We start from the raw sequence: 10873 nt of genomic DNA on the forward strand, positions 1-10873 counted from the left end.
TTCTCTTGTTTTCCACTGAGCAGTTTGGGTGCGGGTTAAGTGCCTTGTTTAAGGGCACCTTGACCCTGGTAGTGGAGGCTAGCGAGACATTTGGCCACATACAACTGCCTGATGGTTTCGGGATTCAGAATGGCCAACTGTGCTAACCTCTAAGGCTCTTTCACTACCAACTGGGTAAAGATGCTTTCATCAGACTCCCCCCGGACATGAAAGCCGCAACTCGTTCCTCTTTTTGTTCCTGTGATTATACCTTGATTTGACGTAAGGTAACAGAACTGGACTGAAGGCAGCAGGATGGCAGCAGGAGGCCATTGTCAGTCAGAAGAGCGGTAAGTGATTCTGTGCAGTTAGCCTTTATTAGCTTGCCCTGACATTCACATCTCACATCTCAACTGGGAGAGCGGCACTGAGAACCCTGAAATACAAAGACGGAAAAATCTAATGCCAGTGTCTCCAACATTAACGCATTGTCCCAGCCGACACAAATATAGAACACACAGGCTGATCGCTGTGAATGGGCTGGGAACATCAGAATGCTCTTACCTAAGACAAATTATCGTAGCTATTCCACAGGAACATTAGCCTGCTATGATGAATATTTTCAGAATAAGAGGAAGCCAAGTTGATCAGAAAAGCTCTCTCTGCAGTCCTCCTCTGAGGTCACCACACAGACATAATTACACAGCCTCTCATAGTGCTCCTCTTTGACCGGTGTGCAAATACTGCCATCTATTGTTAGTCAACCAGACTGTCTACTGCTTGAGCTCAACGGCTAACCTTGAGCAGGCCTGCCAGGCCCACAGAGTTCAGCATGGAGTGCACTCCAAACAGTAGCAACAGCAGTTGGTGTTCGGTTTTCAGTGCTCAGTGTGTACTCATTAACTGCTGCAACTCTAAAAAGAGGAGCAAGACACCTGTTAGCTGTAAGCGCTAATTATCTTTGCTGGAAAGTGTCCTGATATGCACTGCATCTTTGACTGATGGCTGGTCAAGTACTGTGGTCCAGTAGGTATAAACCCTTTAAGAAATGGTCTTAAATTGAACTAATCTTTGACTTATGAGTCAAAAAGTGTTCAGAAAAACTCCTAAACATCCTTAGAAAAAAGTCTGTGATTCTTGACTGCAGTGACTCGTTTGTGTTGGAAAATAAGAACAAACATGTGTGCCCAAAATGCTCCTGCTAAAGCACAAAATCAGACAAAAGCAGGCCTGCAGAGTGTCATGTCGAGGCTGGATCACATCATACACACCCTGCCATGACTGGGACAACCCATCATGCATTGGATTGAAAATGATATATGCTTCAATATTCTGAGAAATTCAAGAAAACTTGTATATATTTCCCACTATATTTATGTCGACGAAGTCAGATATTTTATTTGGGAAATGCTTCGTAAAAATAGCCAATTTTTACGCTTGATCCCTCTGTGTATGTTACTTGGTCGTATAAAGTGCAGGTCAGACCTGAAGGTTCTTCTCACTTCAAAACCAAGATGGCCAAAGCTTGTGTGGAAAAACTGTTTATTTGTACAATGAAATGCACATACTGAATGACAGAACATTTTATGACACAAGATGACACATAAGAGGCAAGCAAAACTTTCTGAGCCTCATAAATATTGTCGTGCAAGTCAGTGTCCCTGTTCTATGTTTGGTCGTCACAGTTCAAGGATAAATCTGTCGACCTTCATCCTATATGCTGGTTTCAAGTAGTGCTGCAGTTCACTTTTCTTCAGCCACAGAAAAGAGGCGTGCGGGGCCGTGGGAGGACCTCTGTCAGACAGAACGGCTTTGAAGAAGAACACCTTTGTTCCGACCGAGCTCTCCGTCCGAACAGCTTCGGGCAGTTTGTACTTGTACACTCCGCAGGGGGCGTTGCTGAGGAAAGTCGCCTTGAAACCAGCTGCTACAGGAAGTGAACAGACTGTGAGCTAATTCAGCTGGAGACAAAGGGTGAGCTAAAGTGTGGACATTCCCAAATTTAATGAAGTCGTACAATAGCATAATTGAGTGCGGTATTACTCTAATGCTCTGTTTCTCATTTTCTGCTGTGACAACAACACACTTTTCACAATTAAGCTTTAATCCAATCTCATGTCATCTAAATCACATGCTCCCAGCTGGCTCAACATGCAGAGTAAGGCAGCAACACGGCCGTGTTAAACATCCAACTCCCACCGAGTCCAGCTGTATTAAAGATGGACTGACTCCTGCTACTCTAAGACACTTAAAAAAAAAAAAAGAAAGAAAGAAAGAAAAGAAAAGCCTTCACCAACTGACACACATTAAAGTCAAATGGAATGTCTTAATGGGGAGTGATTGATGGAGACAGCACATTAATAGTTCATGAGCAGTATTGTGAAACAGTTTAACATACTCAGACACTGGCATTTTATTTAAAGAGCTTACAGGACCAGTGTGTAGGATTTAGTGGGATCCATTAGCAGAAATGGAATATAATTATTCATACTAATGTTTCCATTAGTGTATAATCACCTGAAAATAAGAAGACTTGTTCTTGTACTTCCATTACCTTAAAATGAGCTGGTGGGAAATGAGGGAAACCAGTTTTACAGTTAATGGTAAATATCCAGGTTTTGTCAGCGGTGTCTCCAAACTCCCTCTCTGGCCTTGGCTTACTGTTGCCATGAGCTGAAGCCCCGTCTACAGCTGACACCAGTGGAGGTGTAAGTGGGTGTGACAACCACGACTGGATATGATCGGTAGAACGCTGCGTATTTAAACGAACTGCTGTTTGGAGGTTTAAGGATGGTTTGACCCTCTTGTTGCAGTTAATATGGATGATTGTGCTTGAAGTACCACTCAGCTTATCTTAGATAAGATCACATTAAACTTAAATGATCCAGAGGATAAAACTGGGTCATTGCAGCAAAAGAGATTAGGATGTAGATACAGTAATAATGCAGCAAATGGAGTGTGCTGACAATAACACAACCTGTAAAGTACTTGATATCTCGCTGTAAGCTATGGTTTTGAGGTTAAATGAAATATATTAAGAGCAATTTCCACACGCCCTCGTCACTCTTCATTATCCTGTTTGTTTCTTTGTTGCCTGCACTGTGTTTACAGGTAATATACTCCTAAAGAGATGCTAAAATAGACCATAAACTAAAGACAAGGCGGTAAAAAACAGTAGTGACTCTTATTGTCTGTCAGAGAGCATCAGGTTCTATCAGTGTAACTAAATGTGATTTTAAGTAGCATTGATAGTAGAGACATGTAGCAGTAGCCATTTCATCAGAACGCACTGACAGAAATACAGGAAACAGCATTCACACAGACTTCTGAAACCAAACCCACACCCTTGTGTTTCACAGGTGTCAGGTTTTGCTATATTTTACAGTTTACATTCAAAGCTATGGACTTCAGAGTCCTGCTGATAGCAGGAGAACTGACATATCTGATATATATCAGGAGTACTGTAGGTGACTCCTGCTGAGGATATCATGCCAGTCATAATATACCTTATGCCAATATCAATATCTCTGGGATAAAAGCATGGATTACTGTGCTTTATAGTAGAGATGACGTTGGCAACTACAGCACATGTAGTTAAAAAATAGCATACAGACCTCCCTGACAGGTGAAACAATTTGCTCTGTGTTACTGAATACACTGACCACTGTCTTTCATGATGGCAGTCTGGCTCTTGATGTAAACTGCACATCAAGTCTGCTGGTATGTCCATGCAAACTTGAGGTTTTATTAAAGGCCCTACAGTATATGTAGGATTAGAAAACTTAAAACCTCCTCTCTGAGGGCTCCTAGTGGTCGTATAAAAAAAGGCACTGTCACAGGAAGCATTGAAGAGGATAGCATAATCACACAGTGTAAAAGACTGCACATAGGGACTTCTGATATCAGCCAGTGTTTTTGATATACTTCAAACTTAGTGAATTAAGAAGCTGCATTAAACACTAAAAGAACCGGACGAAAAAAAAGGTTTCAGTGGAGTTTTAGTGCCTCATGACTACACATAACTTGAGGAAAAACATCTGAATGCTAATGCTGAGGTAAAAAACGGCAAAAGATTGAATGTCAGCACAAACTATCAGTGGCTTCATTTGCACTCAGCCAGTATCAACCTTTAAAAACTTAAGTTACCTGGCAGGGAAGCGAGGGCTCTCTCGGCTGTCTGCCGCAGCGTTTCTCCTTCCTGCCACTGAGTCTGAGGCAGCAGCCACAGCTTCTCGCCGCCGACCTGCTGCTCGGCCAGAAGAAGCAGCGAGTCGTCCAGGCAGCGCTCCAGTGAGGTCAGGTCCTTATCAACATCAGCTAAACAACAGAAAGGACCGTCAGCCGCGTCAACAGCTCTGTTTCTCTGTGGCTGTCAAGTAAAATCTACACAAACTTTGGAAATGTCACAGGGAATAAAATGCAAATTGGGAGTGCTGGAGCGAATAGACTTTCTGAATGTCAGAAAAACGTTAGAATCCTGCACTTCAAAGTAATGCAAGTCTCTCTCCTCCCTGGTAATTTACTTTGAACCCAGATGTACAACACACCTTCAGATGATCCAATTTTCTTTTCCATTCTGTTTTACTTGATTGATGATTAAAGCAAGACAAAAGGCTGAATGCTCTATTTCATCAGGCGCATTTGTGATATTTACCCATATTTTCATACAGTGTATATTCTGCTTTACTTGTTCACCCCATTGGCCAAACATTTTGTCCATTTCCCATGCTGACCTCTGACCCTCGGCGCTGGCTGGAAGCTCTTCAGGTTCTGCTCCCAGGAGTCTTCCAGGTCCTGAGCCAACACGATCTCCTGGTCCCTGTGGTCGTCCTCTTCGTCTGAGTCATAGTCGTGTGCCTGTTTACGATGCATTCTCTCAGCGTCCTCCAGCAGCCGCAACTCGTGGTCTGACAGCAAGCTTTTCTCGAACTCCATCTGAAATGGTGTCAGAGCAGGTCTGCATCTCAAACCTCAGTTTACTACCCTGATTTGCAAATTGTTGCTGGGTGTCATCGGATGATTGTGGTGAAACAATGTGACACCGATTTACCTCATATCCTTCTGCAGCTTACCATTATTCTACAGCCTATGTCATAATATGTGAAATATGCTGCATAAAATGTGAAGAAGCACATAGCACAACAACATAAGAGAAAGTATATCATAATCATTTAAAAAGTACTTGTATATAGTACTTGTACAACTATGGAAATCAAACGTTATCACAATAAACTGTTGAAACAGATGTTTTTTGTCAGTCACTCAGGCAATAGAACTAAAGCATTATTTTAATTCAGATATGAATCTAATAAAAATAATCAAATAGTAATGAATTACTATAAATATGCCCAGGCTTAACTAATGTTGCATCATCAAATAAACAAATAACATGACGTGCAATATTTCCGAGGGAGAGTGAAAGAAATGAGACGTTTCCATATTGATTACTGCACAAGTTATTTCAAAATACGACTGATAGTGTAATATAATCATAAATAATGAAAATGGGTTTAAATCGTATTTTAGTAGGCTTTAGTGATAAACTACATGAACAAGCCAAGTATTAACATGAAATCAGGTGTCACAGTGGATTCTGTGACCCATTAGAACTGGTTTGGAATTTACCACTATAGGATTTTATTATGGACAAATATATGTTGATAATTGGTGCCTTCATAGTGTGGTTTACAAATATTGTTAGCTGTTCACTGTTAAGCATAAACAGGACGAGTATTAGCTGATGGTCTCCAGTGGTGTACAGGTCTGTTGTAACGAGCTTCATTTGTCAACCCATCAGTCTTTAGCGTCACATAACGTGACGGGACACATATTTCACAGAGTAACGCGAGCCTCAACACAGGGAATGTGGGCTGGTTTGCCTAAAGATGGTCACCTGCTGTACGGCAAAGACAACAAACCGTTTTCCTGCTCTCCACATCACTGTTTACGCATCTTAAATGGTTATAAAACTCACCTGCTGCATCATCTGTCTGAATTCCTGCTCTATCGGGCTGCACTCCGTAGAAATGACCGGAAGCCTTCGCAGACACACCGCTGCCATCAAAGTCCACGGAGAACTCACTCTTCCCGTAACACTTTTAGTCTGAAAAGTCGCATGACAAACAGAAGTGCTGGAAAACGGACGGAGCCCCGTGGTGCCGACCGCTGTTCTGCTAAAACAAGACAAAAACTGTAAGAGAGACCGACTCGCCATCCTTGTACAGGGCGCAGCCATCTTCTTCTGCTACATTCAATGTATATCCAAAAATTGTGACGCTGCACCTACTCACGAAAACATGATAGCTTTTAAACACGTTGTTCCTTGGGTCATAATAATGCAAGATAAAAACAATATTGGTGTCCAATATTAAGTGTTCTCTCTTTGTTTCTCTAAAGAATGAGTCAGACTGAATGTTGCTTGAAGGCTTCACGCAAGTGTTCACCACGTTCAGTTTATTTTTACGAGGGTTTACGAAGTCCATGAAGGCAGCATGTTTCTACTCTACCCACAATTCTGTGCTGAAAAGCGAACGGTCTATTCAGGCGTAACTGTGGGGGGATTATATTAATATACTTCATGAATATGTTTCTATATCTCGTTGCACGTACAACAGAAATATATTTAGATGTTACTTACAATGATGTATAGAGAATTAATTCAATAATCTAAGTGAAAATCATATTTGTATCGGTAATAATAATGATTTTATGACCGTCCATCCCTCAAAAAATAAAGTTAGCACTGGTCTGGCCTGGATTTGCATCTCGTTCAATGTCACGCTAGTAGTGTGTCAAATAGATAACTGCCTGACAGCGAAATTATTTTTAAACCTATTAAACATGTATAAATTAAATTGTATATTAGTTAGTTCTGTGAGCAATGTATGCCGACAGCTGTCTGCATCCCTAAATGCAACTGGAAGCTCTCTGTAAGTGTTTTATGGGTATGTTTTACTAGCATCCTTGTTAGCTAACGGCTAGTTCTGATAGTCAGTTTACTGCATGCTGTGTTATGTTGTACGTAATTTCCAGATGACAGTGGCGGTGATCATAGCAGAGCATAGTTTTTAGCTAAGAGATACTGGTTTATGACGATGGTGATGATAAATGTTGATGCGCATAGATGTGGAAGCAGTGGGATGCAGCGAACATTGTGTACCAGTGCCGTCAGACTTCAGGAGACTAAAGAATCCAAAGACGATGGGAAAAGCTCCGGAGACTTCAGGTCAGACAACGCTACACAACACCTGAACATATACGTGAAGGATTCTGGATTAGTGCCAGTCTTTTCCCTTTAACTTATGTGTTTACTCACCAAATAGAAACTCAACTCACTGCAGTATAACAATGTTGATGAGATAATAACTGTAGTTTTAATCCCTCAGCCTTTTCTCTCCGCTGTGTGGCGAGGACAGTTCACTGTCATGGGGCGGAAAGAAGTTTGAGGAGTTACCAATCGCTCACATTAAAGCCACATACAACAAGTAAGTGGAAACTGCTAGAAGAGCCACATAGTGAATATTCATGTGTTGTCCTGGCTCTGAGATAGAAAATGCAGCATTGAAAACCTGCTTCCACAAGGTTTAAATATGTGAAGATATCAATAATAGATTCCAGAAACTCACTGAGCTAATTTTGTCCTTCAAACCATTTAGGTTTGGTTAGATCAGTGCTCTTAAATGGGAACAGTGGAGAAAATGTGGAGTGCAAATAGAACTGAACAGACTGTTTTTACAGTCAGACGCGTTGACCTGTCAGACACCGTCAGCTGCTTCCTGGTGGTCTGAATGACGACAGTTTGTACCTTTGTGCCACAGAAAAGCCTAATTAGACAATGCAGGGCAAAGCTTTTTGTAATGTTGTTAAAGATCTTGTCAAAGACTCGCATATAAGAGAGATGCTCCATATGTGAAATCACCTCTACCTCGGTGTTGTGCTTTTAAAAGACACACATGAATCCTGCTGTGGGAGAGCAGACTGTAGCTCCAATCTGTCACTTCAAGTAGGAACAGATGTAAGTAATAAAACAGAAAATAGATGATGAGGTTGCTATTGATGATCCAGTGGAGTCTAGCAGGAGTGATTTGTAGGACTCCTGATCCAGAAGAAGCTGATGAAGGAAAGCAACTACAGAACATCTTGCTGACATTTCCTTTGGCTGTGCTACAGAGTCTATTAGCTGCTAAGGTGATATAGTGAAACCACCTGTGGGGAGCGTGTAACTTGTCATCAGCATGACAGTGTGTGAAATACATATTTTTTGACCATTCAAAAAAATTAACATGCCCATCAGTTGTGAGTCAGTGACTCAGGAAATTGTCCTGTACCAGCACACACATCCAGCTGACAGACGGCACAGGACAGTCGATGGTCAGGACGTCCTGCGGGACAGAAGGCTTCAGGAATGTCAAGAAGTCGACGCCGGTCGCTGCTCAGACGGCGGGCATCTCTGCTGCCGCAGTAAGTTCTCACATGTTACATGTCGTCACTTACTGTGAGAGATCAGGTTCGATGTGCTGCTCAGGAGCGCTTGAACACTGTTTTCTAGGCCTCCCTGTTATCCAAGCAGGACGGGCATTTGTTGGATAAAAACAAATATTAGTGAAGGCCACATCCTGCTCTTACACTCTGTGGAACAACATGTAATTTATGAATATGAAATGTTTGTTGCAGATAAGCTGCCCCCTCTAAGGACTGTGACAGAGTGCAGCAGTTGGTGTTAAGTGCTCATTTAGACGTTATATTAGCCTGATTTATGAAGACTGCTGGCTAACAGGGTTAAGGTCACACTGATCTGCAGTAAACACGCTGGGAAATTAAGTGTTTTATCATCGCACTACCGAGGTCCTTTATCACACGGGCAGATATGTGAGATTATTCTGACCTCTGATCTGTTGTTTTTAGACATTGTAGCGCAGAAAATTAAAATATGGTAACCATATTTAGGAGCTATTTTATCTTTTGTTTTGCAAGTGACTGGAAGCCCAGGAAAAAGCAAAAACAAAAAACAAAGCAATGCTGGTCAGCCATCATGACAACTTTTTCTATTGTACAGACAAATAAAATAATCAGTAACTCCATTTCTACTTCACAAAGCCCAAGGTGTCTGTGAAAAGAGGCCAAATCCAAAAGATATTCAGTTTACTGTTTTGTATTAAGTATTAGTAAGTATTGTTGACACTTTATGGTTTGAATCACATCTATTAGACCCCATGGTTTGAGGATCTGCACAAGATTCACGAGTGTTGCTGTTTTGACCTTTAACCTCTGCATTTATCATTCCTCCTCACGCTGAAACGTATCAAGCTGCCGTGAAGAAAGTCATCTGCGCACTTAGACACCAGTCTTGTGTTGTGTGTCTCTTTGTCTGCACAGAAAGCCAAAATAAAGGGAGTCACATTTGTGCGTGTTGTGGTCCAAGGTCTTGGTCCTGGACGTCAGGTGAGTACAAGCAGAACATATATTTATGTAGGCCCCAAAAAGTCTTGAATTTTACTACATTTTATTTTTGCATGTTGTTGCTGCTACAGAACTGTTTAATCTGTTGATTATTTTTTCATTTGGTCTATAAAATGTTTGAAAATAGTGAAAAATACAGCTTGTTTTGTCCGACCAATAGTCCAAAACCCAAAAATGCTCTTTTAACAACAATATAAAACAGATTGAAGCAGCACATTATCACATTTGGAAACCTGGAACAAGCAAATCTGCTCTAAAATATCCAAATCAACAACTAACAGCATCCACTTTCTTCATGCTTATTAGCAAAGGCGGCCTCAGTTACAGTCCGGTGAATGATCAGATCATAGCATGAGACTGAAATGTGTTTTGTGTCCTGTACTGCTGACCCATTGATGCAACAGTGGGAGTGCGACTCAAATAAAGCTGCCGCTGCATGAGGAGGAAAGAATGCATGTCCGTCTTTTTATAATGAGGATCATTTAAGGCTTAAGACCCTGAGACATATTGATCTGTTCCTATCAGATTCATTAATCGATGAATACATTTTTCTGTCATGCAGTCTGCGATCAAAGGTCTGACGATGGGAGGCCTGAAGGTTGTATCCATCACTGACAACACCCCCACGCCACACAATGGATGCCGCCCACGCAAAGCCAGAAGGATATGACCTCTGCGAAGCAGAATGCAGTGCAACAGGAGGAAGCTGCTGTGTTGTCATATGCTAATTAAGTGTGTGGGGGATTGTACAACTTTCCTGGCTCTGAACTGACCTTACGTAATTCATTTGTGGAAATAATTACAGATGGTGTTATTAATGAGCAGGAAACCGGTGTCTCAGTCCTCTGCTGCAACTGTAGACACATGAATAAATCTGGAGTCTCATTGCAGCCACTCTGATGTTTATTATTAGGCTGATGTACACACTTCTGTTTGGACTCTGCTGGTAGCCATGGAGACTGAACCTGTGGATTTGTCCATGTTAGAGCCTCACCACATCACACATCCTGCATGTGAACAAATGAAGCAAAGTCAACCTTCTTCTATGAACAAAGTTCTCCTTATTTTATTTGAAGTGCATCAGACAGCCAAACATCTGTTTAACATGATATAAATACACAGTTGTAAAGCTCTGAAGAAAAAGCTGGCATTTACAGATCAGTCAGGTACAGGTGGAGTTAAAATGGAAAGAGATGAACATGCACCAAACGTTGATCCGGTGTGGAGTGTCACCATGTTTAACATCTAGTGATCATCACAACAGCTTTTCCACAACTCTCATAATGTTCAGGTCTTACTGTTAGCTGTTATTTTGCCTCTAACTTCTTTGATGATGTACATTATATTTGATATTCAGTGACCTTTTTTAACAATAGAAACCATGTCACCATGGTAGTAGGAAACAGGCTGGCCTTGTTTAGTGTAAATACTTGGG

General features: G+C 41.5%; 2 protein-coding genes across 2 annotated transcripts; one reads left to right on the top strand and one right to left on the bottom strand.

Moving 5' to 3' along the window:
* Positions 1 to 1515: 1515 nt before the first annotated feature.
* Positions 1516 to 6218, bottom strand: mrpl46 (mitochondrial ribosomal protein L46). Its single transcript, XM_070957697.1, has 4 exons — positions 5954 to 6218; positions 4713 to 4914; positions 4126 to 4296; positions 1516 to 1903 (listed from the first exon to the last, which is right to left on the bottom strand). Exons 1-4 carry the CDS (start codon positions 6212 to 6214, stop codon positions 1659 to 1661), a joined length of 879 nt encoding a protein of 292 aa, XP_070813798.1. The 5' UTR covers positions 6215 to 6218; the 3' UTR covers positions 1516 to 1658.
* Positions 6219 to 6747: 529 nt separating this feature from the next.
* On the top strand, positions 6748 to 10507 carry mrps11 (mitochondrial ribosomal protein S11). Its single transcript, XM_070957942.1, has 6 exons — positions 6748 to 6908; positions 7103 to 7204; positions 7365 to 7463; positions 8310 to 8439; positions 9355 to 9420; positions 10001 to 10507. The coding sequence occupies exons 1-6, from the start codon at positions 6820 to 6822 to the stop codon at positions 10106 to 10108; spliced, it is 594 nt and encodes a 197-aa protein (XP_070814043.1). The 5' UTR covers positions 6748 to 6819; the 3' UTR covers positions 10109 to 10507.
* The last annotated feature ends 366 nt before the right edge of the window (positions 10508 to 10873 follow it).

Source organism: Chaetodon trifascialis, chromosome 1, assembly GCF_039877785.1.
Source record: "Chaetodon trifascialis isolate fChaTrf1 chromosome 1, fChaTrf1.hap1, whole genome shotgun sequence".
In the NCBI taxonomy this organism is placed as follows: domain Eukaryota; kingdom Metazoa; phylum Chordata; class Actinopteri; order Chaetodontiformes; family Chaetodontidae; genus Chaetodon; species Chaetodon trifascialis.